The sequence below is a fragment of the Dendrobates tinctorius genome, unplaced genomic scaffold (assembly GCF_039654945.1).
Source record: "Dendrobates tinctorius isolate UK_male_01 unplaced genomic scaffold, ASM3965494v1 ptg000241l, whole genome shotgun sequence".
Lineage (NCBI taxonomy): Eukaryota > Metazoa > Chordata > Amphibia > Anura > Dendrobatidae > Dendrobates > Dendrobates tinctorius.
In genome coordinates, this window is record NW_027361908.1 from 26685745 (window position 1) to 26713647 (window position 27903).

The 27903-nt window shown below is 48.3% G+C and overlaps 2 protein-coding genes across 3 annotated transcripts in view; both read left to right on the forward strand.

Moving 5' to 3' along the window:
• Positions 1–27903, forward strand: part of TMTC3 (transmembrane O-mannosyltransferase targeting cadherins 3) — a 177241-nt gene that overhangs the window by 139684 nt on the left and 9654 nt on the right. For both annotated transcript variants that reach the window (XM_073557002.1, XM_073557001.1), the window contains exon 12: positions 19600–19769. In XM_073557002.1, coding sequence (XP_073413103.1) covers positions 19600–19769 — 170 coding nt within the window. The remainder of the gene's footprint in view (positions 1–19599; positions 19770–27903) is intronic.
• On the forward strand, positions 1486–14555 carry LOC141060632 (uncharacterized). The gene is made up of 4 exons (XM_073556946.1): positions 1486–1800; positions 2246–2405; positions 2510–3610; positions 14486–14555. The coding sequence occupies exons 1-4, from the start codon at positions 1755–1757 to the stop codon at positions 14553–14555; spliced, it is 1377 nt and encodes a 458-aa protein (XP_073413047.1). The 5' UTR covers positions 1486–1754.

The window sequence follows — 27903 nt, forward strand, 5'->3', positions numbered from 1 at the left end:
GGGCCGATTCCCCAAATAAGTTATTAAATACTGTGTGTAGCTGTATGAAGGCTTGTATTATGCAGGAATAATTGTATTTGTCACTGGAACCATTTTGAGGTACACACAACCTCATACCTACTGTACTTTTCAGACCATAAGGCTGGTTTCACACTTGCGTTTTTTTTTTGCGGGATTTTAGCGCTAAAAAACGCATGCGATTTTTTTTTCCTATACTTTGCATGGGATGCGCTTATGTGCGCATACACATGCGTTTGTATGCGTTTTTCCGCGCATGTGTTTTTTTGTTTGTATGCGTTTTTCCGCGCATGTGTTTTTTTGCGGTATGCGCTCGGGCGTACAAAATGCATCCTGTTGCATTTTTTGAGCGTCCGACTTGCCTCAAAAAAACGCATGCGCACGCAATGCGTTTTTTTACAGCAAGACACCGATTATAAGTCTATGGGTGCGCATATGTGCGCATTGGCATGCTTATGTATGCGTTTTTTTAGCGCTGCGTTTTTTTGGTGAGCTGGTTTCACATTCGCGTTAAAACAACGCTGCGCCCTGCGTCGTTTATCCCCGCCCTGAGCCGGCTCCCTGCCCGCCCCATCCGGGATCACCGCCTACTTTCGCATTTGCACGCATGCGATCGGCGCACCCTATCTTTAGCATAGGGTGCGCAGATCATGCGCTGCCAGTGTGAAAGTAGCGTGCTGCGCACTTTTGACGGTGCGCGCCGAAATGCAACATGCTGCATTTCGGCGCGCACGGCGCACCGTCAAAAGTGCGCAGCACGCTACTTTCACACTGGCAGCGCATGATCTGCGCACCCTATGCTAAATATAGGGTGCGCCGATCGCATGCGTGCAAATGCGAAAGTAGGCGGTGATCCCGGATGGGGCGGGCAGGGAGCCGGCTCAGGGCGGGGCTTAACGACGCAGGGCGCAGCGTTGTTTTAACGCGAATGTGAAACCAACCTCCACTTGTTGTACTAGTTATAAACTTCTTTTTGGTGGTGTCCACTTGTTGTGCTAGTTATAAACTTCTTTTTGGTGGTGTCCACTTGTTGTACTAGTTCTAAAGTAAAAAAAAAATAGTCTATATAAAGGAGGTGCCTGCCAAAACTCTGCCACTACTACACTGACAGATTGGAGAGCAGACAGTCACCAAGGAACCCATCTTCTATCAGCGTCAAGAATGTGAGTATATTACATTATATGCCTGTCCTTTTAAATTATGTATGTACTAATGATTTTTATTATTTTTACATGCAGTATGTCTTCAGAATCCGAATATTCCCCATCGCGGCAGGAATTGGCGCAAGCAGACCGTGAGGTGATTATTTTCGTGCATCTGGTAAGTATATCTGCTGCTACTCCAAATCTCAAGTTTTTTTCAACTTTTTTAAGACATCATCATCATCATCTGCGGACGGGACTACTGAGGGCGAAGAGCAGGAGCAGCGAAGCCAAGTCCCGGTGGTGATACGGAATGTATGTATCAAATGATTTGTAATGTTCTTTATTTTTTATCTTCTATTTTTACTCTTTTTTATGTTTCTTTTTTTTGTAACTTTTTATTCAATTTAAATTTGATTAGTCTAATGAATGTGTTTTGTCTAGGTTCCACAACGGGATGAAGAAGTCTACCTGGATAATGAGCAGCTCATCAGCCTGGTCCAGGAGCGTGCGCCGTTGTGGGACAGCCGTGACCGGCTGTACAAGGACAATGTGGTGACCCGGCGGCTATGGAATGAGGTGGCCGCAGCGTTGATGGATGGCTGGGACAGCGCCACAGCATCCTCCAAAAAGGCGTTTAGTGAGTATTTCCCTGCTCTGTATTGTGCCGCAGTGACTGTTGTCCTTGACGGCACTGTTGGGTTTCGTGCTAGGTATATTCTAGCAGGAAACCCAACAGTGTCATCGGGCTCTACAGTGACTGCTTTGAGTATTGTATTGCTATATTGTGCCGCAGTGACTGTTGTCCTTGACGGCACTGTTGGGTTTCGTGCTAGGTATATTCTAGCAGGAAACCCAACAGTGTCATCGGGCTCTACAGTGACTGCTTTGAGTATTGTATTGCTATATTGTGCCGCAGTGACTGTTGTCCTTGACGGCACTGTTGGGTTTCGTGCTAGGTATATTCTAGCAGGAAACCCAACAGTGTCATCGGGCTCTACAGTGACTGCTTTGAGTATTGTATTGCTATATTGTGCCGCAGTGACTGTTGTCCTTGACGGCACTGTTTTTTTTTTTCCCAACAGTGGACAAAGTCCGAACACGTTGGCGTTCGATCAAGGACCGCTTCAACAGTGATGATCGTGCTGAGGGCCAGGTTCGCAGTGGATCTGCGTCACGGACCAGAACTAGATACCGTCACTATCACGCGTTGCAGTTCCTAAGACCGGTCCTTGCCACGAGATCGTAAGTATTATAAATTTTGGGTTTTTATTAATCTGTGTTTTTCTAATCCACAGCTGATGCTTCTTGTAAAGGCATGGTAGTAATGATTTTCCTTTCTTCCACAGCACCTGGAGCAGCACCCTGCAACCTGGCCCTGGAGCGGTCCTTCCTCGGACGTCCTCTGACCCGTCCCAGCCATCTGACAGCCAGGAAGCACCTTGCAGGTCAGCCACACACACAGCTGGTGACCAGGAAGCTGGGCCATCAGGTGTTCCCCTGTCCCAGGTCTCTGCCACTGGTTATGCGGGCACTACCCGCCAGCAGCAGAGGGCCTTGGACAGGAATGTCTTGCCCGAGTTTATGCATTTGAGCGAGGCCTTTAATTCCAGCCTAAAGTCGCTGTCCGACAGAGTTGAAAGCGGTTTTGCACTCATGGAACGTGGTTTTAACCACTTTGAACACCGCTTCAATTCTGTAGAACAGCGCCTTGACCGCCTGGAGGCTGACCTCAACAGACCAGCACACCATTTTTTTAGTAAGATTGAAAAGGGCATGGCGGAACACCTTAGTCCTGAGCAACAGCTGAATGTGCTGCAGGCCTGCAACAATGCTTTCTTGCAGGCTATGCAGCATAATCGGTACGGTCAGCAGTCAGTGGTGTCATTTCCACCTGTGCCACCATTGACTCGCTTCACCTCACTACCGACTTGTGCTGCATACCACTGCACGGACACCTCTATTCAAAGCCAGGACACCCACCGTTACACCACCACAAGTCTGAGTGCAGCTGGTCACTTCACCGACACCACCATGGCAAGCGCTGCTCCTGTCTGGAGCACCACCGCCACTCCCATGCATGCGTGGAGCTCAGCCACCACTAGGCAAACATGGAACAGCCCTGCCGCTACAACAACATGTAGTAGCCCTGCCACCACCACTCCGCAAACCTGGACCATCACTGCCGCCACCAGTCCTCCTGCAAGGACGAGCACTGCCAACCAAGAGCAGCAGCAGCAGCCACCTCAGCAGCAGCAGCCACCTCAGCAGCAGCAGCCACCTCAGCAGCAGCAGCCACCTCAGCAGCAGCAGCCACCTCAGCAGCAGCAGCCACCTCAGCAGCAGCAGCCACCTCAGCAGCAGCCGCCACCTCAGCAGCAGCCGCCACCTCAGCAGCAGCCGCCACCTCAGCAGCAGCCGCCACCTCAGCAGCAGCCGCCACCTCAGCAGCAGCCGCCACCTCAGCAGCAGCCGCCACCTCAGCAGCAGCCGCCACCTCAGCAGCAGCCGCCACCTCAGCAGCAGCCGCCACCTCAGCAGCAGCCGCCACCTCAGCAGCAGCCGCCACCTCAGCAGCAGCAGCAGCCGCCACCTCAGCAGCAGCAGCAGCCGCCACCTCAGCAGCAGCAGCCGCCACCTCAGCAGCAGCAGCCGCCACCTCAGCAGCAGCAGCCACCTCAGCAGCAGCAGCAGCCACCCCAGCAGACGGGGGACCTACACTCAATATTTGCCCCAAGTTCAAGGCGAAATCAATCAAGGCGGGCATTGGGCCAAAGTCGGTCCAGGCACACAAGCCTACGGCGACATGCCATTACAACAAATGTACCTGAACAGATTTCCTCTCCTCCAAGTGTTCCTAGTTTAATTTCCTTAACTGGACTACCTTCCCCCACAAGTTTTGTTGCCCTTTCCCCTCAAACACCGTCTTCAACTGCAAGTGTTGCATATTCCCTGCACACCCCCAAATTGAAACCATCTGCCCCCAAACGCCGGAAAAAATAATTTTTTTGTTTATTTTTGTGATTAAAAATAAATTTACATTTGTGGTTCACCATTACAAAGTTTCATTAATGTTGTTTGCGCCGCTCACACACACTGATGGGTAAATACATGTTAAAAACCAACCCAAGGCCTAGTATAGTCATATGTGAAATAACACGGACTAGTATAGTCATACCAAGGCCTAGTGTAATAACTCTAGTTTTACCAACTAGAATCTGGTTTCATGAAAAACAAACTGTTGAAACTTGTCTATTTCTACACTACCACAATTTTAAATAAAAGTTGGAATTGAGCTGATTACATTCATCCACTCAATGCTGACTTGTATTCCCCATTGACTTTCATTGGGGTTGGGTTTTGAAAAAATCACATACTTTTTTTTCAACTAGTTGGACAATTTTCTCTTGAAAAAAATTGGTTTCCTGATTCATGGCCTGCAGCTTTGCTCGTTCCAATATATTTCACGCAGACTAGCAATGCTGCATTTTAACTCATATGTGTATTTACCTGCCCAGGTGTGTGAACATCAAAAACTTCAGTTATACATGGGAAGTTTTTTTTATTTAATTGGAGTTTAAAAAATATAGTGCACTCAGTAATGGTATCAAATAAGGTTTTTTATTACCATAAACAAACAAAAACATTCTTACACCATTTCATCTTGCCAGTGCACCCGTCCTACATCAGAAATAAAGTAGGCCGCAAATTGGTCCTTCATTTGGCCAACTTCAACGGATGACCTGAGAGGGTGCTGAGTGAATTCAGGCAATGGGTTAGGAGCATCATCGTCCAGTTCAAAGGTCGGGTGCTCTTTAGCCATCACAAAGTTATGTAGAACCACACAGGCCTTCACCACCTCATCGACTGTTTCAAGTTTAAGATTAATGGCCGTGCCCAGAATTCGCCATCTGGAGACAAGAATCCCAAAAGCACACTCGACAGTTCTTCTGGCCCTGGTCAGCCTGTAATTAAATATTTTTTTGGTGTGGTCCAAGTCCCGGCTGGAGTAGGGTTTCAGTAAGTTTCCGCACATTTGAAAAGCCTCATCGCCAACCATTACAAAGGGCAGTGGCAGAGCTTCGGTGTGAGGAAGAGGCCGTGGCATAGGGAAATTAAATTGGATGCCATACAACCTCCGGCCCATGTCTGAGTTTTTAAAAGCCTGTGAGTCATTACCACGGCCAAATGCTCCAATGTCCACTGCTACAAACATACATCCGGCATCCGCAATGGCCATGAGTACTATTGAAAAGTACTTTTTGTAATTATAGTACTCAGATCCCGTTCTTTTGGGTTTGATGATCCGTATGTGTTTACCATCAACAGCTCCCAAACAGTTGGGGAAATTGCATACTGTCCAGAATTTGTCAGCAATTTCCATCCACTTTTCAGCGGTGGGCAGGGGCATAAATTCTGGACAAAGAACATTCCATAGAGCCCGGCAGGTCTCCGCAACAATTCCAGACAAGGTAGAGATTCCAATACGGAACTGGAAGTGTAGTGAAGATAGGGTTTCTCCAGTTGCCAGGAATCTGTGAACAGAGAAAGAAGTTAAATTAATATTTATGTATATTATTTTAAAACACTATAAAATAAAATATTAGTACATTCACGAAAACTGATTACCCAAGGTTTTGAATATTAAATTTAAAAAAAAAAAGCAATCAGACCGCACCCCTTGGTTTTTAAATATTACGTACCGTAATGTCACCAGTAGCCGTTCCTCAGGAGGAATCGCACGACGGAGCTGTGTCCCCTGTCTCCGGATGGATTGTTGGACACGAGCAAGCAAATCCCTGAAACTTTCTTGGGACATCCGGATATAATCTGTAAATTTCTCCGGGTTTGCCTGGAGCTCGCTGTAGAGGGTGTGGTATGCCCCACGGCTCTCCCGGAGTTCAACAATCGGATGTATCCACATACGCCGCTGCTGCCGTCTTCGCTGCCTCTCTCTCTTCCTTTGTTCATGGCAAGCAACTGCATACGCCTGAGCCATCGCGATGTCCAAATCCAAGTTGAAGTGAAAACTCTTCCAGCGCAGATCCATGGTCACGAGAAGAATCAAGCAAATGTAAAGAATACTGTAGACAGGGTCTATATATTAACATACGACACCCACAATGAAGTCCCATTGGTCTTGTGTGTTGTTGAATGGTTTGTTTTTCTTTTTTGGGGGGTTTTTCCAAAATCTGTAAAAAAACGCAAACGCACAAAAAACGCATACAAACGCACAAAAACGCTGCGTTTTTTTCCTGCATGCGCATAAAAATGCTTGAAAAAAACGCAGCGTTTGTATGCATTTGTATGCGTTTTTTCTATGCGTTTTTTTGCGCTAAAAACGCGCTGGAAAAAAAAGCAAGTGTGAAATTAGCCTTAGACGCACTTTTTTCCCAAAATTTTTTTGGGGAAAATAGGGGTGCGTCTTATGATCTCAATATACTTACAAATCCTGTGGCGGTGGTCCTGTTGCAACCTCCCTTCCCAGGCTGGTGCGGCTGTGATTCGACGGTGGCTGTTCTCTGTGGTGCGGTGGTGTTGGGGCTCTGTGATGTGGCGGCAGCAGGGCTTTGTGCTGTGTGGGGGGCTCCGCCAGTATTTCATAAAAACTCTGAAGCTCCCACAGCTCTGTTGCTGCGATGCGGGGGTCTCAGGAAAGATGGCCGCTGGGGGCGGCGCATGCTCAGATTCAGATCTTGGCCGAGATATGAATCTGATCATGTGCCGCCCCCGGCGGCCATCTTTCCGGAGGCCTCCACGTCGCAGCAATGACGCCAAGGGGGCTTCTGGGCTTTGATGAAATGCCGGCGGAGCCCCCCACGCAGCACAGAGAGCCGCTACTGCCCCAAAGAGCCCTGCTGCAACACAGAGCACTGCCACCGCACCAGCCTGTGATGGGATTTCCCGGAGGCCACCGCACCTGCCTGGACCACCGAATGACCCCTGTGACCACTCCTCCACCCGCGACAATCCCTTCCCTGGTAAGCTGAATTCGGACTGTAAGGGTCCCGTTTCACATAGCGACGCACCAGCAATCCTGACAACGATACTACCTGGTAGGGATCGCTGGTGCGTCGTTACATGGTCGCTAGTAAGCTGCCAAACAGGCAGATCTCTTCAACGACGCATCAGTGATCTCGACAACGATGCGACCTGGTAAGGATCACTGGTGCATTGTCACACAGCAACTATTCTGAACGATTCCTGTCTGCGTCCCTGAGTTCTGCGTCGCCAACTAGGTCGCTCGTCGGCGTCAAACACAGCGATGCATTCTGGCCAGCGGGACGCCTATGATGAAAAAATGGCCCAGGATATTCGAGCACGATCAGCGATATCCAGCGGGGGCGCCGGTCACCGCTATGTGTCACATGTAGCGAGATCGCTGGTGAGATTGCTGTTGCGTCACAAAATCGGTGACACATCAGCGATCTCGCTAGCGACCTCGCTATGTGGGACGGGGCCTTAAGACAGACCCCCATTTGACACCTTTTTTTCCCCCCCTGTTTTCCTTCTGAAAATTTGGGGTGCGTCTTATAGTCCGAAAAGTACGGTAACTTAAATCTTTATGGAAAATAATAAGGGGAACAAAAAACATTCTGCTGTTTTTTACTCTATATTTTGCGCAAATGCAGTGACTACCTTATTCTGTGAATCCACACAATATGCCAATGCCAACGTTAAGTCGTTTTATTTATATTTATTTAGTGTTACCCTATTGGGAGAGCCATAAATGTAATACTTGTCTGGCAAAAGACCTACTTGAGGGCTAATATTGTGTGTGCCAATACATAGTTTTCTTTAGCAGTAATTCTGCAATTTTGCGATTGATGTGAACGCAATGTGTAATTTTGCCATGGCAACAAAATTACATATCACTTTCACTGTCATGGGTGCAATGGGCGTCCAAAACCTCACAACAACAAGATTGTACGCCTTAAGGCTGAGTTCACACGTTGCTCTTTGTTGCGTTTTTGCTGCGTTTTTAAATGCACGATTTTGCCTTGAAAACGCACAAAAAAGCATCCCATGCAATCCTATGGTATTCCGCACATGCTGTGCTAATGCGTATTTTTCCGCGGCGGAATTGCATCGCGGAAAAATACACAGCATGTTCATTCTTTGTGCGAAATCGCGGGACAATACACACACACCAGGAATGCATTGTTCTGCTTACTTTCCGCATGTGGCTGTGCCCACCATGCGAAAAGTAAGCGGAACATTTGCGGATGGTACCCAGGGTCTGGAGGAGAGCAGATTCTCCTCCAGACTCTGGGTACCATATCCCTGTTAAAAAAAAAAAAAATTAAAATAAAAAATAATGTTATTCTCACCTTCCAGCGGTCCTCACATTGTCAGCAGGCCTCAGCGATGCTCCAGCAACTCCCGTTCCCAGCGATGCCTTGCGACAATGACCTTTGATGACGACGCGGTCTCATGATACCGTAGCAGTCTCGCGAGATCGCGACATCATCAAAGGTCATTGTCGCAAAGTATCCCTGGGAACGGGACTTGCTGGGAGCATCGCGATGATCGGGAACGCTGTGCGGGATGCCGGAAGGTGAGAAAAACACAATTTTCCAGGACGTCCACCTGACAGCACCATGGAGGACGTCCTCCTCCTCCTTACAGGGACAGGAAACACACGAGAGGTTAAAGGTCACGTCCCACCCCCTCTTCCTCAGTGTTTTTCCTGTCCCTGCACGGAGGGACACACGAGAAGCTACTGGAGGGGCTCAGGGGATCGTACGGCCAGTCCAAGCCTTCCCCTGTCAAGAGGTCCCGGGGCCGAAACTCTCCAGGGGGGAGTCCCTCTGCCCCAAAGGCCAGGAGCAGGACGACGCTCCTGGAGGGAACCGTTCCTCCCTATGGGAGGCTCTCGGCTCCAAGGACTCACCGCATGGCAGGTGATGGTCGGCTCCCCGCAGGCTGCAGGCGAGGCGGGCACCGACGGGCGACCGGCGCAGCGGCACTGGGAGGCAGGAACGAGGCCCCCGCAGTCCGCCACTGCAGGCAAAGAGGCCGAAGCGGCAGTCTGACGCTGACAGATGGGGGTCGGCTCCCCACGGCGCAGGACAGAGGAGGCCGCCATAGTCGCGCGCAGAACAGGAAGTGGGGGAGGCGGCCTAGCGCGAGAGGCCGCGCGTCACATCCGGTGACGTCAGACGCCGCCCCCTGAATCCTGGCGCGCGCTTCTGACAGCCACTGAGCGCTCGCCCCTGAAGGCCAGACAGCGCTCGCTATCGAGACTCGCCACTGAACCACAGACCGCTCGCCTGGGGGGTCCACATCGCGTGCTCCTAAGGCAGAGCGCGCTTCTGGAGAACCAGGGAGAAAGCTTCGGTGACTACGCCAGGATGGAAGGGGTCGCTCCAGCAGGTGGAGGGGTAAGTGCGCATAGCGCAGACCACCCTCCCCCGCCCATTACCCCAACCCAGATCTGAATAGGTGCCCCTTCTGTATTATTAGGAGAGGGGAGCCCCGACAGAATCCCCCTCGGGGACGAAGGACCCGGCAAAGGCCACCTCCAAATCGGTCAAGTGCCCAGTATGCAGGGTAAAGCTGCCAGACGCATATAACAAGACCCTATGCGGACCCTGTACCTCAAGGGTCGTAGGCGAGGAACAGCCATCCCTCCTAGCCGAAATGAGATCGCTGATAAGGGAGGAAGTTCGGGCCTCTACATCCAGCCTCGCACGGCGTCAGTCTCCCAGCCCAGGGCCGAGTCGCAAACGTCCAAGGTGGGAAGCGGACCCAGAGTCGGAAGAAAGCCCTAGTGAGGAGTCCGAATTCCGGGATTCGGATCAGGGAGAAGAAGGCGAGATCCGGGGGGATAGACAGGATCAGAGCAGGAAATACCTATTCAGACTGGAGGACACAGACGGGTTGGTCCAAGCAGTCAGAGATACTATGCAGATAGAGGAGGTCCCTAAACCACAGTCCAGACAGGACTTAATGTTCGGAGGACTGGTGGCCCGGAGACAGGTAGTGTTCCCTGTAAGTGAACACATCAAAACGATGGTCCAGGAGGAGTGGAAGGAGGCAGAGCGTCGACTGACACTCTCCCGAGACTTTAGAAGCAGACTGCCTTTTGATCCTGAGGAAACCCGGGCATGGGAGGAAATTCCTAAAATAGACGTCCCAGTTGCTAAAGTTACCAAAAAGACGGCTATCCCATTCGAGGACTCATCAGGTCTTCGAGACCCGATGGATAGGAAAGCAGATGTCTTACTTAAAAGAGCGTGGGAGACGTCGGCGGCTCTTATTAGGGCTAACATAGCAGCCACCTCGGTGGCCAGATCTATGTTTTTGTGGATGGGGCAGTTGGAAGAGCATCTAACCAACAAGACCCCTAGATCAGACATCCTAGCATCCCTTCCGCTCATGAAATCGGCTACGGCGTTCCTATCCGATACATCGGCCGAATCGGTAAGATTTGCAGCCAGAAACAGCTCCCTCTCCAACGCGGCCCGAAGAGCAGTCTGGCTCAAATCCTGGTCAGGGGACAACGCTTCAAAAACTAGGTTATGCGCCATCCCCTTCTCGGGCCTGAGGGTATTCGGGCCAGCCCTAGATAACATTCTAGAGTCGGTGTCCGATAAAAAGAAGGGATTCCCGGAGGAAAAACCCAGGCGGCCCCAGCCCTTTCGGAGAGGCCCCTTTCCTAGGAGGCAGACCGAGTTCAAGGGTCGGGCAAGGTCCAGAAGAGGCTCCTATAAAGGCTCCTTCAGCCAGACCGGAAGGGACAGAGGTCCCCCATTCTCATCAACCTCTAGATCAGGGAGGCAATGACGCCATAGGCATTGGGGGGAGACTTCGCCACTTCGCAACAAACTGGTCCCGAGTTACCCACAATCAGTGGGTTCTCAAGACCATCGCGAAAGGCTACAACATAGAACTTTATTCGCCTCCCCCCGAAAGATATATTACCCCCACCGTCGTCCTGGAAGACTCCGCAATGTGGACGGATCTTCAGGACATGGTAAAATCAAAGGTCATAGTACCAGTTCCCCCGTCAGAAAGAGGGAAAGGGCACTATTCGTCCCTGTTCTCGATCACAAAGCCGTCCGGCGAGGCCCGTACCATCATAAACCTGAAACCACTGAATGCCTGGGTCAGGTACAAGAGATTCCGGATGGAATCGGTCCGATCCGCAACCCTGCTGATAGATCGGGACGCCGTCATGTGCACCCTAGACCTAAAGAAGGCCTACTACCAGGTCCCTATCCATCCTTCATCCCAGAGGCTGCTAAGGTTTGCGGTCAGTTTACCAGCCCGGACCTGCCACTTCCAGTTTCAGTGTCTTCCATTCGGGTTGGCCTCCGCTCCCAGAATCTTTACAAAGCTGGTGGGAGAAGTAGTGGCCTACCTGAGAGATCAGGGTATTGTGATCATACCCTATCTAGACGACTTCTTACTAGTGGCAAGATCCAGGGAAGCGCTTGTTCGCGACAGAAACCGAGCGACTACGGTAATGGAGTTCCTTGGATGGGTGATCAATTGGGAGAAGTCGAACATCAGGCCAGAAACCAGGAAAATATTTCTCGGGGTCCTCCTAGACTCAACCGACAGAATATCCTGGCTACCCGAACAGAAGCAGAAGATTATTCAGACCAGAACCAGAAACCTGCTGAGACGTCAGTGCTCCATAAGAGAGGCGATGGAGGTCCTGGGCCTCATGACGGCCTGCATCCAGTGCGTCCGATGGGCACAATTCCACTCAAGACCACTGCAGAAAGAGATCCTTGCGAGGTGGGACAGAAGTCAGGCCTCGCTAGACAGACCCCTAAGGCTGCCAGAACAAGTAAGAGAGTCCCTTCGGTGGTGGACACGGTCCAGAAACCTTCAGGTGGGCGTACTTTGGACAGCCTCTCCATACGTGGTAGTCACCACGGACGCCAGTGTGTGGGGCTGGGGAGCCCACATAGAAGGGAGAATCTTCCAGGGGAAATGGCCAGTAGACATCAAGACCAGATCCTCCAATTTCAGAGAACTCTACGCGGTCTGGGAAGCGCTACGGCGGAACCGGTCGATACTAGTGAATCGTCACGTCCGTATTCTATCCGACAATATGACGACAGTGGCATTCCTGAAGCACCAGGGAGGGCCCAGACATCAACCACTACAGGACCTAGCGGAAAAAATATTCGCTTGGGCAGAAAGAACAGTCCAATCAGTGACCGCGGTACACCTAGAGGGTTCCCAAAACGAAGTAGCAGACTACTTGAGCAGACAACGGATCCGCTCGACGGAATGGGAACTGAACGAAGAGATCTTCAACCATCTCTGTCAGCGTTGGGGGACCCCCAGCATAGATCTCTTCGCAAGCCGAAAGAATTCAAAAGTCCCCAGGTTCTATTCCCTGAATCCGACGGACCACCCAGAGGGTGTGGATGCCCTGAGTCAGACCTGGGGAGAATCCCTCTCCTACGCATTCCCGCCACTGGCCCTCATACCGGCAGTGCTCAGGAAGATACGCGAGGACCACGCGCGAGTGATGCTGATCGCTCCATACTGGCCAAAGAGAAGCTGGTTTCCCCTTCTAGGAGCCATGGCAGTCGGAAATCCAGTCGAGCTACCCCTGTGGAAGGACATCATCCACCAGGGCCCGATCTACCATCCAAACCCAGCAAGACTTCATCTATCGGCTTGGATCCTGAGAGGGACATCCTGAAGTCAAAAGGACTGTCGGACCAGGTCATATCCACCCTACTGGCCAGTAGGAAACCAGTGACATCCGCAATCTATAGAAGGATATGGAAAAGATTCTGTCTGGAAGGCGGCAGGTCCGATCTCGTGGCAGGCAGCCCTGACCTCCCTAGCATACTAAGTTTTTTGCAGGCAGGTTTTAATAAAGGCCTTAAACCTAGTACTCTAAAGGTCCAGATTTCAGCCTTAAGCGCCTTCTTCGACTACCAGCTAGCTTCACATCCCTGGGTAATAAGATTTATAAAAGCCACGCAGCGCCTGCGCCCCACGATTAGGCAGCTCACCCCGCCTTGGGACCTGGGCCTGGTTCTCAGGTTTCTCTGTACAGACCCCTATGCTCTAGACGAGAAAATAACCATCTCTGCCCTTACCCGTAAAACGGCCTTCCTAGTAGCCATTACCACGGCCAAAAGAATAGGGGAGATCCAGGCCCTGTCCACTAAGGACCCATATTTACAGATAAGAGAGGATAGTATAATCCTAAGGTTAGACCCGGCATTTACCCCGAAGGTAGTCTCCTCAAAGAATCTAAACCAGGAGGTAGTGTTACCATCGTTCTGCGACAATCCCCGTAATAAAAAAGAACAGCGCCTTCACTCGCTGGACGTGAGGCGCGCGGTGCTAGACTATCTAGAAGCCACCAATAGCTGGCGCATCGACCCAAACTTGTTCATCCTCTTTGGGGGTAAAAATAAGGGGAAGAAAGCCTCTAAGGCGTCTATCGCGCGCTGGATTACCTCGGTAATCTCTGACGCCTACCAAGCCGAAGGCGTTAGCCCGCCAGGGTCCATAAAAGCCCACTCTACAAGGGCGGTATCAGCCTCATGGGCGGAACGGGCGGGGGCCTCGGTTGACCAAATCTGTAGAGCAGCAACCTGGGCCAATCTAAATACATTCTGCAAGCACTATAAGCTTGACGTGCTGGCTGGTCAGCAGACCGCTTTCGGGAGAAAAGTTCTCCAGGCGGTAATCCCACCCTGAGGAGGTGCTTTGGTACTCTCCATGGTGCTGTCAGGTGGACGTCCTGGAAAATAGGTATTAGACCTACCGGTAATGATGTTTCCAGGAGTCCATCCTGACAGCACGGGTAGTTCCCTCCCTGTTATGTTATACTATGTTGTATTATGTTATGTCATATGCTGTAATATGATTATTTCATTAAACTGTTATTAGCATCATTCACCTTGCGGTACTTGTCAAATCACTGAGGAAGAGGGGGTGGGACGTGACCTTTAACCTCTCGTGTGTTTCCTGTCCCTGTAAGGAGGAGGAGGACGTCCTCCATGGTGCTGTCAGGATGGACTCCTGGAAACATCATTACCGGTAGGTCTAATACCTATTTTTTTTTTTATTTTTAACTTTGTCTTTTTACTACTGATGCTGCGTAGGCAGCCTCAATAGTAAAAAGTTGGTCACACTCGTCAAACACTATTTGACGAGTGTGACCAACCTGTCTCCGTTTTCCAAGCGATGCTACAGATAGCTTGAAAAATGCTAGTATTCTGCAAGCTAATTACGCTTGCAAATCACTAGTTTTTATGCGGGAAATACGCGGGAATTTAAAATGCGGATTTCTCGCATATTTCCCGCGGAATGTAATTCCACATGTGTGCACATAGCCTAAATGCCGCTGTCAGATTGACCACAGGATTTAAGTGGTTTACAACAACAGCGAGTAAAGCTAGCTGAAGTCATTACTGTGGAGGGCTAATGTTGGCTGTATAACGCAGCCACCATCTGAAGTGTATGGAATGGGCTACGTGTGACGCACATGTAAGACATTCGGCGCAAGGGAGAAGTAAAAGAACAGCTAATACAGTCCTTATTTGTGGCCAAGGAAACAATAAGTTCACACGCTGACCTGATCACATGTAACACACACTCTTCTTGTGTCAGTGAGATTTTATAGCTTTAGCCCTGAGCTCCCAAACACGCACAACAACTTACTAGGTAATTGTGATGTTGGGAATATATATAAGGCAAATGGATGTTCAGTTTGGATAAAAAGATAGAAACCAGGCCCAATATGAGAAGACACTCAGGCTCTCCAACTAATCTCCAGCTCCGGATCTGCATTATCCATGATCCTGTACCCCTAAAACGTAATACAAATTTCTGACCACTTCCAAGGCTTTCTTGCCTTTTTACTTTAGAGAGTCACTTTTTTGTAGCCAGTTACTTACATTCATGATGGCTTTTTTAATTAAAGACTGATCAGGTCAGATAAGAGGATACCTCTGTGTTTCTCTTTAATCATTAATCATTATCTGCTGGATAATCATTTTGACCATAGAATATACTATATTGTTAAAAAGTATTGGGGCACATGTTTTAATCATTGAATTCAGCTTTTGATTCAGTCCCATTACCACAATTGTATAAAACAGTTCATGACATTGCTTCCCTCCTAAATAATCAACTATGAGTAATAATATTGAAAAGTGGACACATTTAGGAACCACGACAGCTCGGACATAATGAAGCAGACCATGTGACATTACAGAGCAAAGCACATAGCACTTAAGTTGCTAATGCCCTGTTGACTCGATAACGACAGATTCCAAACCTCCTCTGGGATTAACATAAGCACAAAACTTTGCACAGGGAGCTTTATGGCTGGGTTTCATGGCAGTGAGCAGCTGCATTCATGCTTTACGTTACTAAGCGGTCATGTATCGACTTTGTGACTCGATCTGGCGTCTCTGGTAATGGATCGATTTCCCTCTCTGTTTGACCACAGCCTGTGTTGTCTCTCTCCAACTGCTGATTATGCTCTTGTCTTTGCTTTACCGTGTTGCTTCTGTAACAAGGTGGCGCGAGGTCATTAAGGCACAATCAGTACACACCCTGGCCCATTGCGCATGAATATGCAGTTCTGATCCCAGCTCCGGGTCACAGTGGGTTACCTTAGTTCTACGGCTGTGTTCCATGATGGGACGACGTCCTCCGGATGAACCACACTTCACACTGTATAGAGCCTAACAGTGGCAACTTGTATTTTTAATAAGGAGAATGTCGAAATAAACAAGAGACTTATAATACCTCTTCTGTCCCTAGTCACAGTAACTGCTGCAGCAGCAGAGTCCAAAACTCCCGGTAAGCTCTCCGGAGCTAAGAGTCTCTGGTGTGGCACACATCCAGTCCTGGCGCCCGACAGTCCTGGCATCAGATATTCTCCCCAGCCGGGAGGGTCAGTTCTGTCCCAGATGGGAACACACACATTCCCCCATACGAGGTTACCCTCTGTCACAGATAGGGACACACGTCCTGCCTCAGGCAGTCCTGCCTTGGAGCTGACCAGGAAGCCTCAGCTTCCTCTTCCCTGGAGGCTGTTGGCTCAACTGCCTAAATTTAACCCCTTCTGTCCCCTGCCTCTAGCATGTGCATAGCAAACACAGAACAACAGTCATATATGGCAGACACAGCACATTTGACAGTGTAAAACACAAGGGGATAACATTAAGGCATAAGTGGTAAATAGCATTACACATTACTGGACAACAGCAAAACATTAATATGTTAACATACAGGTACACCATTCGTTTACCGCATAAAGTTCACGGGACCAGCACATAGGAGAGAAAGGAAGCAACAAGGTTCTCCCACCTCCGTACACTTCTATGCAGGTGTTTTCCTTCCTCATTTTGGCTTGTCCTATCGTATCTTGGGAGAGGCTAATTATACTCTCCTGGCATATGCAGTCTTTGCTGGTTATATTCGAAGTTAGGCTAGGTTCACATTAGCGTTTGAGTCCGCAGCGTATCATCTGCATGTGCAAACGCATGCAAAACGCATGTTTACGCAGCGTTTTTTATGCGCATCATGTGACGCATGATGGGGAAAAACTGCTGCTTGTGTTTGCGTTTTTGCATGCGTTTGCGTTGTTTATGTGCATGCATTGGATATGACATCAGACAAAAATGGGCGTGTCTCATGGGATTTCTATTTACATTCTGAAGTGCGCATGCTTATCAAACGCATATGTACGCATGTCCTTGCGTACCAATGTGTTCCCATACAGTATTGCGGGTTTTTTTACGCACTTATCCGCATGCCTGCGCATATTTGATGGAATTTTGACGCCTCAAAAAATGCAACATGTTGTGTTCGCTGCGCCCGCCGCTTACCGCGAAAAGACGCATGCGTACGCAAAAGTCTTTCATTTATGACTGTGTGAACACACCTTTATCCCTGTGTCACAGAGTCTGTTATTCATTTGCTGTGGTATTGGGTTACGCTCTGTGTATAGTTGAGAGTTCAGTTAAGAGCGCTTGGGGTCAGCCAATGTTGAGTGGGGGTGCTCTTGTGTAATTTTAGGGTGCCAACCTCAGTGGTCAGACAAGGACAAATCAGGGTCAGGTTAGAGAATGCCTAGTATACCTGTGTAGTGGTGTGCAAGTTTAACCTCTCCCCTGGTTTGTTCTTCCCTGTGTGAGTGTTGGGGATCAGTCCTAACACAAGCACAATGCCAAGTGTGGGATGGAGTGGCATGCAGCACACCACCACTGGATTCTACAGCAGCACAAACATGTTCTGTGAAGAGACTGATCACACTTCTTAATCTCGTAGTCTGATGGATGAGTTTTGGTTTGGTAAATGAACACTGTAAATGTCTGATGGCATTATCCTCCCTCCACCAAACTTTACAGTTGGCACAATGCAATGGGGGTGGCTTGTTCTAGTAAAATCTCCATACCTAGACATTTTAGCCAATTGTTTGTATGCTTCCTACATTGTGGGAACAGTATGGACAGACCTTTTCTGCTCCAGCATCACTGTGCTCTAGTGCAGGGTTCCCCAACTCCAGTCCTCAAGGCCCACCAACAGTTCATGTTTTCAGGATTTCCTTAGTGTTGCTCAGGTGATAAATTGCTTCACCTGTGCAATACAAAGGAAATCCTGAAAACATGATCTGTTGGTGGGCCTTGAGGACTGGAGTTGGGGAACCCTGCTCTAGTGCATAATGCATACAGGTTGAGCAAATTTGGTGTGGAAGAGCATGACTGACCACAAAGAGCCCTGATCTCATGCCCGAAACACACTTGGGATAAACTAGAACAGAGGTTGTGAGCCCGGTCCTCTACTCCAACATCAGTGTCTGACCTCACAAATGATGTTCTTGATTAATACGCAAGAATTCCTACAGACGCACTCGAAAACCTTCCCAAGAAGAGTGAATGCTGTAAAGTGGGGATCAACTTCATATTAATGCCTACAGATTTTAGAGTGAGAGGTCATAAAATCGCCTGTAGATGTAAGTGTTCCAAAGCTTGTGTCCATATAATGTCAGCCACTTTCATGCTATAGGGAATAATAAAGTGGCACTACTTGAAATCCTCTAAGGCCACGTTCACACGTTCAGTATTTGTTCCACTCCTGGTTTTGGCTTACAGTTACGTCACCACTCCTGTATTTATCACCCACTCCTGGCTTTGGCTTAAGCCTCTTTCACACTTCAGTTTTTTGCATCAGTTCAAATCCGCCAAAAAGGCAGACAAGCGGATCCGTTCTCAACTGATGTGAACGGATGGCACAGGATCCGTTTTCAGACGGATCCTGAAAATGAGGAAATTAAAAGGAGAGAGAGAGAGAGAGAGATTGTCCGGCACCCAGAAAGAATTTCATGTTAAATTAGTGTGTGGAGGATCCGCCAGAAAAAGAAACGTTGCAAACTCCGTTTTCAAATCATTGAGGATGGTGACGGACAGCAACTTTTGGCGGATCTGCAAAAAAAAAAACGGGTGCAACGGACGGCAATCCGTCACAATCCGCCAGTAATGGAAGTCAATGGGGAAAAAAAACGGATCCTAAAAGAAAATTGAGGATCCGTTTTTTCAAAACCTGGCGGATTGTGACTGATTGTAAAAAACTGAAGTGTGAAAGAGGCCTTACACATACCGAGGTAAGACACTGGGCAAATAGTGAACATGGCCTTAGTGTGACATGCATGCACTGCTATAGTGTCAGGGGTATACATTGTGCATGCCTTGGTTTGCAGAGCACTTTCTCTATGACAAGTATAGGCCTTCAGGCTGGAGCCAGTAACTGCTCAGGAGGTTATGAATGCTCCGGCCTAACACAATGACTTGGCAGACTTTATCTATTATGCAATTCTGTGTTTTTATGAATGTCTAGTGTGTGTGAGTATTGTGTTCCCTGTGGATTCACAGTGTAGCTCAAATCTTCAAACTGCAGGATGCTTCAATCAAAGTGGGACAGCGTTCGCCCCTTTTTTTTCCGTAGTGTTGTTTTTATTCCTAAATCACTCCTAACCTTTGTCAGTTGTCTAAGGGACTAACCTCACAAAATGCAATGCTATAGGAAAGTATAGATTAAAAACAAGTGTACGAAAACCGTGAGCTACGGTCTGAAGATGGGGGGTGCCATAGTGTGAAATGAAGTGTTATGCCTCTTTTTTCACATCGGGTATAGAATCGTTGCTCGAGCTGGACACTTGGTAACCGTCCAACACCCTGCAGGTATTGTGCATGTATCTTATTACCTAGAATACGATGCATGCACGATACCAGCCGGGCATCAGACGCTTGGCATGACAGCTGACCAACTTGGCATGCCGGAGTCTTTCCACGTCCCATGCTCAATTCTTTAGCTTGCAAAATAATCTTATACTTTTAATTTACATGTAACGCCAGCAAATTTTGCAATATGCCTTTTCATTGTTTGAAGAATTACTGCTAACAAGTGTTTTGTTTTTTATCTTTCCATTTATAAGGTAATTCCTGGAAAAAGATACGCTGCTCGGGTTGCTCCAAATCACCTAAATGTTTACATAAACCTTGCAAACTTGATCCGTGCGAATGAATCTCGTCTCGAGGAAGCTGATCAATTGTACAGACAAGCAATAAGTATGAGGCCAGATTTTAAGCAAGCATACATTAGCAGGTATTGATAGATTCTCAGACACTGTATGAGTTACCCTAGTCCATCCTAAAAGTAGCACATGTAATGCTTGCTTACATGCAGTGTTCTGCAGTGTAACGATAATAGGCTGTATTCATATTTTCTGTATTTTTCATTATGTCCTAGTACTTGACAATGATGATCCTCTGCTGACCCATGCTGTCTCTTCACACTGCACGAGATACAGCTTTATCCTGTATCTTCTGCCTGTAAGATCGATCCTTTTCTGTTGCCATATAGGACTGAGCGCAAACCAAGTGCAATGTGCAACACCACTCCAAAGACGGAGGCAACATGGGAGGTGGCATATGCATCAGGGCAACCTTAACCGATGGCAGACAACTTAGACGTGGCACATCAACTAGTACAGGAATACTGATAGCATACACGAAACTTCCATATTATTCTGTTGTAATCGCCTTTGTTGCACTATAAGAAGTGCTAAAGTGCTACTTTAATATTTTTAATAAAGTTCCAAAATTGCCAGAGATGCTCATCTAACACTTTTTACTGGTGTTTTACTTAGGAGAAATGGTCACAGTGATCCAAATAGCTACTAGTATTTTAAGATTTATATCAGTTACTACTCCCTTCTGATTATCTATCCTGTCGCATATTTAAGCATTTCCAGCCGTCAGAGCTTCCAATTAAATGCTTTTCTGTTCCATATAGAACAAAAAAAAATTCAAGGCCATTCGACTTCTTATGTTATGAAGCGTCAGACTTGGTCTCCCAATCAGAGTTAAAACACCGTCAGAAATATTTTTCAGTATAAAATAAATATATTGACTCACATAGCGCCATTAATTCCACAGCACTTCACAGACATTATCACCGTTGTCCCCATTAGGGCTCACAATCTAGATTCTCTATCAGTATGTCTATGGAGTATGGGAGGAAACCCACACAAACACGGGGAGAACATACAAACTCCTTACAGATCTTGCCCTTGGTGGGATTTGAACCCAGGACCCCAGCACCTTGTAACTGCTGAGCCACCGTTCTCCCTGTGTCTATATGTATGTGTGCATGTATGTACGAGGTATATTGTACAGGGTAAGTGTGCATATACACTGTATGTATGTAGGTAGAATGGTGCCTTAGTGGTTAGAACAGTAGCCTTGCAGCGCTTGGGTCCTGAGTTCATATCCCTCCAAGGGATCTCTTTCTCTGTTTCTCAGTGAACCCCTCCTCTGTTTAACCCTCTCCAGACATTTTAACCCTCCTGGCAGCTTAATCCTCTAAATGCTGCAGTATCGATCCCTCTGATCGGAGACCCCGCAACATAATCACGAGGGATCGATCGTTACCATGGTGCCCCGACTTCATGCCAAAATGCATATCACCGGGCACTAGCAAACTTCTGCATTGCTATACTTTATAACGGCAATCAGAGTACTGGAAATGGTCGGACTAAGTAAAAAGGAAAAATTGTAAAAATATTAAAAAAAAAATCACTAAATGATAATCGAAGATGTATATCTAACTGTACTGTACCCATAAATAGACATTTTTATGAGTAAAAAGTCCACATATTTTGTTTCACCATGTCCGAAACGACCCGACCTATAAAACTGTCCCACTAATTAACCCCTTCAGTGAGCACCATAAAAAATAAACTACGTTTCATCATACTGATGAACAAAAAGTGGAATAAAACGCAATCAAAAAGTCAAATGTAAATTGGTATCTCTGAAAACGTTATCTTGTGTAAAAAAAAAAAAACAAGCCGCCATACAGCTCAATCAGTGGAAAAATAAGTTATAGCTCTCAGAATAAAGCTTTGGGAAAATAATTATTTTTTCTATAAAAGTTTACTCTGTGTAAAAGAGCCAAAACCTAAAAAATGATATTTATGCAATATCGCTGTAATAGTACTGACCCTAAGAATAAAGGCACCTTATCACTTTTACCACACTCAGAACGGCGTAAAAAAATCAATTCCTGAATTGTTGGTTTTTCCCTTCACCCATGACAGCACACCTGAGAGAGGGATCCGCCCCGCCAGGACAGGAACCTACTGAGACATAAGGGGCGGCACCTCTCCCCCCGCTTCAGTTGGGTTCCTGTCCTGGAAGGAATCCCACTGTGGCGGTGCCTGTCATGGGCGAAGAAAAGAAAGAAAGGGACCCAGGCCCGGCGCGGGAAGAACAGGTAACCTACCTGTAGCGCCGGCCGTCTGGTCCTGGAAGCACGGTCCCCGGTGTTCCTTTGGGCTCCGGGTTCGTGTGGGCGCGGATGGGATCCCAGTGGCCCCGGGGAGCCCCCACCGCGCCACCCTCCCCTTGCGCACGCCGCATCTCGATCCCCGTGGCAGGGGAGAGACGCTGGCTCCTTCCGGCCCCTGACGTCAGCAGCGCTATGGATTGTGAGTGCGCCGGCTGACTTCAGCACAGGGCGACTGTGTCATGGCGCCGGGTGCGACGCCGGCCGGCTTTTCTGAAGCGGTCGGCCGGCGGTTGCAGGGGGCAGTGGAGGAGACACCACCGACCAGCGGCGTGGGAGACGGTGGAAAATGGAGTCGGAGCAGGAGAGATCACTGTCTCTGCCTCCCTCACAACCCTCAGGCAGACATGGAAGCTGCTCAAGTAGCAGCCGCCCCAGCCGCAGATCAGGAGAATCCTCAAGGTCCAGAGAGCACAGGTCACGTGCTCCGACGCAGCCTCCGAGTCCGGTACCCTTGATTACGGGTGGTGAGTGATCTTCGTGAATGCTAGCATTTATGTTAATAGGGAGTCTCTGTTGTATGCTTTACTCTGTAGGAAAGGCCCAAAAAAGCAGGAAGCAAGAAGAACAATAGGGACTGTGCTATATGTAAAACTCCCCTAGCAAGAGACTAGCAGAAAGATCTCTGTGCCTCTTGCATTCAGCGGACCATGGCGGAGGAAGCACCTAGTTTCGCAGCCAATTTGATATCCGCCCTCAGGTCAGAAATGGAGGGTTCACTTAAGACCCTATTGAAAAAAGGGAAGTAAAGTAGGAAGAATCCCCCTAGTTCTCCCTCAGATTCCTCATCAGCCTCGTCTCAGGCGGAACAGGCATCCTCCTCAGACAGTGACACGGGGGGTAAGCCATGTTTCCCTGTAGAAGACACAGATGCTCTCCTAAAGGCCATTAGAACCACAATGGGCCTACAGGAAGTAAGGGCGGCTAAAACCCTAGAGGATGTCATGTTTGGGGGGCTTCAAGAGAGGAAAAAACGGACCTTTCCAGTGAACGAGATCATCTAGGCGCTTATTGAGAAAGAGTGGCGAAAACCCATAAAATCTGGGGCCCTTCCGTCCTCCTCTAAGAGACGATACCCCTTTGAGCACAAGGATGCGGAGATATGGGACAAAGTCCCAAAAATAGATGCAGCAGTATCCAGGTCTTCCAAAAAGTCGTCCCTGCCCTTGGAAGACTCAGGGGTTCTTAGAGACCTGCTGGACAAAAAGGCGGACTCATATTTGAGGCACGCGTGGGAAGCGACAGCAGGAGGACTAAAGCTGGCAATAGCAGGCACCTGCACGGCACGCTCCCTCATGATCTGGCTGCAGCAGTTACAAGAGAAGATGGCATCAAAGGTCCCAAGAGAGAAAATTTTAGCAGATATGTATCTCTTGTACGGGGCAGCAGCTTTTTTGGCAGATACCTCGGCGGACTCTATGAGGTTGACAGCTAGGGCAGCGGGACTATCAAATGCTGCCAGACGCGCGTTATGGCTTAAGGGCTGCCCGGGTGACCTACAGTCTAAAGCTAAATTGTGCTCTCTCCCCTGCGATGGTCGGTTCTTATTCGGCATGAACTTGGACGATATCCAGGAGAAAGCAAGCGATAGGAAATAAGGCTTCCCCAGGTTCCCGACAGAATAGAGGAGACAGCCCTTTCGGAGGGGAAGATTCAATAGGGGGCGTCCTCCCTCTGTCAGGAGAAGATGGGAGGATAAAAGGAAAAAAGAATCGGAAGCACCTCCACCTCACAGAAATCGCCACAATGATGCCAGTATTCCAGTGGAGGGGAGATTGGCACTCTTTTTCCAGGCCTGGGAAAAGATCTCCTCCAATACCTGGATCCTGGGCATCTTAAGAGAAGGCCTGAGAATCCCCTTTATTCGCCAGCCAAAACCCGTGGTTGTCATTACACCCATCAGGAAGGAGACCGAAGAACAGTTGGCCTTAGAAGCGGAGATCCTGAGCCTGATAGACAAGCGGGTACTTTACGAGGTCCCACACACACAGGAAGGAAGGGGGTTCTATTCACCCCTTTTTTTGATAAAAAAAAAATCGGATCAATCATTCAGGACGATTATAAATCTCAGACGGCTCGATCGATGGATAAGAAACCAGACCTTCATGATGGAGTCAGTGGCTACGGCCGTGAAGCTACTACATCAATTGTTTTATGGCCGTAGTCGACTTAAAGGATGCATATTATCACATCCCTATCCATCCAGATTACCAAAAATACTTTAGGGTAGCGCTTTATATCAAAGGCGTACTGAGGCATTTCCAGTTCAGAGCTCTTCCATTTGGCATATCCATAGCCCCGAGAGTTTTCACCAAGGTCATAGCGGAGGTGACAGCCTTTCTCCAGATTCATGATACGGTCATAATACCATACTTGGACAATTTCCTTATAGTGGGCAGCTCAGAGGACCACTGCACGGCACAGTTGAGCCGGGTGACCGACACCTTGCAAGAATTAGGGTGGATAATCAATTTCAAAAAATCGAAATTACAACCCCTAAAAAAACAGACCTTCCTGGGATTTATACTGGACTCAGAAAGGCAGGCGTGTCTGCTCCCAGAGTCCAAAATAGAGAAGGTACAGAATCTGGACTTGGCGGCCCAAAACCAACCATGTATGACATTGAGAAGGGCAATGTCCCTTTAGGTACCCTAACGTCCTGTATTCCGGCGGTCAGGTGGGCTCAATTTCACACCCGACAACTCCAGGGGGAGATATTATCAGCACAAAGGTCGCTAAGGGGGAGTTTAGAAGGAAAGCTGGAGCTTTCCGTAAAAACCAGAGACACTCTCAACTGGTGGCTGGACGGTACAAATCTGACCTCAGGAATACCGTGGGACAGACAGACGACAGATGTGATTTTAACAGATGCAAGCTCCTCGGGGTGGGGCCACACCTAAGGGGCCTCATAGGCCAGGGCTCCTGGACACCTCAAGAAATGGAGGCATCTTCAAACCTAAGAGAACTGTGGGCAGTGAACAAGGCCCGAAGTCACTTTATTCCGCTACTCCAGGGTCGCAATGTATGCATCATGTCAGACAACAGGGTAACAGTGGCTTTCATCAACCACCAAAGAGGGACAAGATCACACTCCCTAATGAAAGCGGCTAGCGACATTCTGAGCAGAGCAGAGGAACACCTACACTCCTTAACAGCCTTACACATAAAAGGGGCAGAAAACATAGAGGCAGATTTTCTGAGTCGCAATACCCTGAGGCAAGGAGAATGTGCGCTAAATCGGTCCATTTTTCAAAAAATAACGCAGCTTTGGGGGAAACCAGTAATAGACCTCTTTACCAACAAGCACAACAGGCAAACAAAGGTTTTGCTCTCTAAACCCGAGGGAAAAGCCATGGGCAGTGGACTCATTGCACATCCAGTGGAACTTCAGGCTAGCTTATGCGTTCCCCCCCCAGTGGCTCTGATCCCAACAGTCGTCAGGAAGATCAGAAATGATCAAGCCAGGGTGATTCTAATAGCCCGGTTTTGGCCGAAAAGGCCCTGGTTTTCTCTACTGCGAAGAATGTCCCTCTCCGATCCATGGGTTCTGCCAGAAATCCCGGACCTACTAGCTCAAGGCCCAATATTCCACGTTCAGGTCAAAGGATTCCATCTGACGGCGTGGAATTTGAAAGGTCGCTTTTAATGGATAGAGGGTTCTCCCCCGGGTTGGTGGCCACCCTGCTAAAGAGTAAGAAACCAGTGACGACTAACATCTACGGCAGAACATGGAATAAGTTCCTACAGTTCCTAGGTAAGCCGTTAGAAAAAGAACCCCCGATTAGTGCCATCCTGGAGTTCTTACAATCGGGGGTTGCAGATGGGGTTAGCGGTGAACACACTTAAAGTTCAGATGTCTGCACTAGGGGCGCTCTACAACTGCAAATTGCCATCAAATAGATGGGTAGCCAGATTCATTAAATCCTGCCATAGAGCTAGGCCTATCCCAATACCTAGAATAGCCCCCTGGGATTTAAACCTAGTGCTAGAAGCCCTTACAAAGGAACCGTATGAGCCGTTACACCAGCTACCCCTAAAGTTTCTGACCCTAAAGACGATCATTTTAGTGACCCTTACGTCAGCCCGCAGAATAAGCGACTTACAGGCTCTCTCGGTAAATCCACCTTATACACAAGTTTTTCAGGATAGGGTGGTGTTAAGAACAGACCCCACTTATCTGCCTAAGGTAGCTTCAGATTTCCATCGGGGTCAGGAGATTGTCCTCCCATCCTTCTGCGAGAATCCAAAAAATTTGGGGAGGAAAAATTCCAAAGTTTGGATGTTAAGAGAGCTCTATTAGAATACATATCTGTCACTAGCCAGTGGAGGAGGTCCCAGTCCCTATTTGTAGCTTTTCAGGGTGGTAGGAAAGGCTATGGGGTTTCGAAATGGACTATTGCTAGATGGATTAGGGAGGCCATTAGTGTAGCCTACTCAGCTAGTGGTATCCCGATTCCTGACGGCATCAAGGCTCATTCCACCAGAGCCGTGGCGACCTCCTGGGCTGAAAAGGCAGAGGTATCAATTGAACAGATTTGTAAGGCCGTTACCTGGGCCTCACCTTCCGCCTTCTTTAAGTACTATAGATTAAATCTATCCTCCTCTGCTGACCTAACCTTTGGTAGAAGGGTGCTGCAAGCGGTGGTCCCTCCCTAAGGTGTTTCGAAGTCTCCAAAAATTTCTCAGGTGTGCTGTCATGGGTGAAGGGAAAACCACCATGGTTACTTACCGGTAGCCGGTTTTTCCGGAACCCATGACAGCACCCATATATTTCCCCCCCCCCCCCTTTTCACCGTTTGGGTGTGCACAGTTAGTAGGGTGCTTTTGAGTGATGTGGTGTTGGGGTTAAACATGTAACTAACCGGGAAGTCCTCTCAATGCTCTGTAACCCAACTGAAGCGGGGGAGAGGTGCAGCCCCTTATTTCTCAGTAGGTTCCTGTCCTGGCGGGGCGGATCCCTCTCAGGTGTGCTATCATGGGTTCCGGAAAAACCGGCTACCGGTAAGTAACCATGGTGGTTTTTTGTTCATTGTACCTCAAAAAAATCTGACTAGAAAGCGATTAAAAAAGTAATGTTTCTCAAAATGGTACTAAAAATCAACTCGTCCCACAAAAAAACAAGCCCTCACATGACTGTTGACAGAAATTACAGCTCTGAAAATATGGCAATGGAAAAACTTTATTTTGCCAAAAAGTATTTTTCTGTGTTTGACAGCGGACAATCAGAAAAAAACATTAATCTGATATCGCTTTAATCGCATTGACTCGAAGAATAAAGTCGCCTAATCACTAATACTGCACGAGAAACGGCGTAAAAAAAAAAACTGATTCTTCACCTGCTGTTGATTTTGTTCATTCTGCCGCCCAAAGATTGCAGTAAGGCTCGGCTCACATTTATCCTGCGCTGAGCACTTACATTGTGGTTTCCGTGTAAATCTCTAAAATACATGATTCAGACAGAATCCCAGCGAAATATTCCCTATAATAAGGCAGATAAAGGCACTGTGGACGCCGCCTGGCCTATGATCCAGCGGCCACAGTTTTGTGGACCTCTGAAAAGGACACCGCTGAACAAAGTCCAGACAGAGTCTAGATTAACTCTGCTGCCTCATTATAGTGAATGGATCGCTCAGCATAGCGCGCCAGATTAATGCCATCCCAATTGTAATGTAAAATGTTCTTGATAAAGCGTCAACTCCCTGCATAAAGAAAGCAAGTCCTCACTCAGGTCCGTCATCTGTTAATGTAGGAGCCCCCTATATGTCCATTACTGGTAGTACAAAGGCTCTGGAAAAACTGACTCCTTACCCCCAAAAAGAAATCCAATGAATTATGCATTCCCAAACCCAAATGCCCCCCTCCCTTCTGAGCCCCATATTGTTAATAAACC

What these genes read in the sequence shown, in the direction of transcription:
- LOC141060632 (XM_073556946.1), top strand. Translation starts at nt 1,755, where the DNA reads ATGGATGGCTGGGACAGCGCCACAGCATCCTCCAAAAAGGCGTTTA. An exon ending in ATCCTCCAAAAAGGCGTTTA is followed by an intron (nt 1,801 to 2,245) that starts GTGAGTATTTCC and finishes TTTTCCCAACAG; the next exon opens with TGGACAAAGTCCGAACACGT. An exon ending in CCGGTCCTTGCCACGAGATC is followed by an intron (nt 2,406 to 2,509) that starts GTAAGTATTATA and finishes TTTCTTCCACAG; the next exon opens with CACCTGGAGCAGCACCCTGC.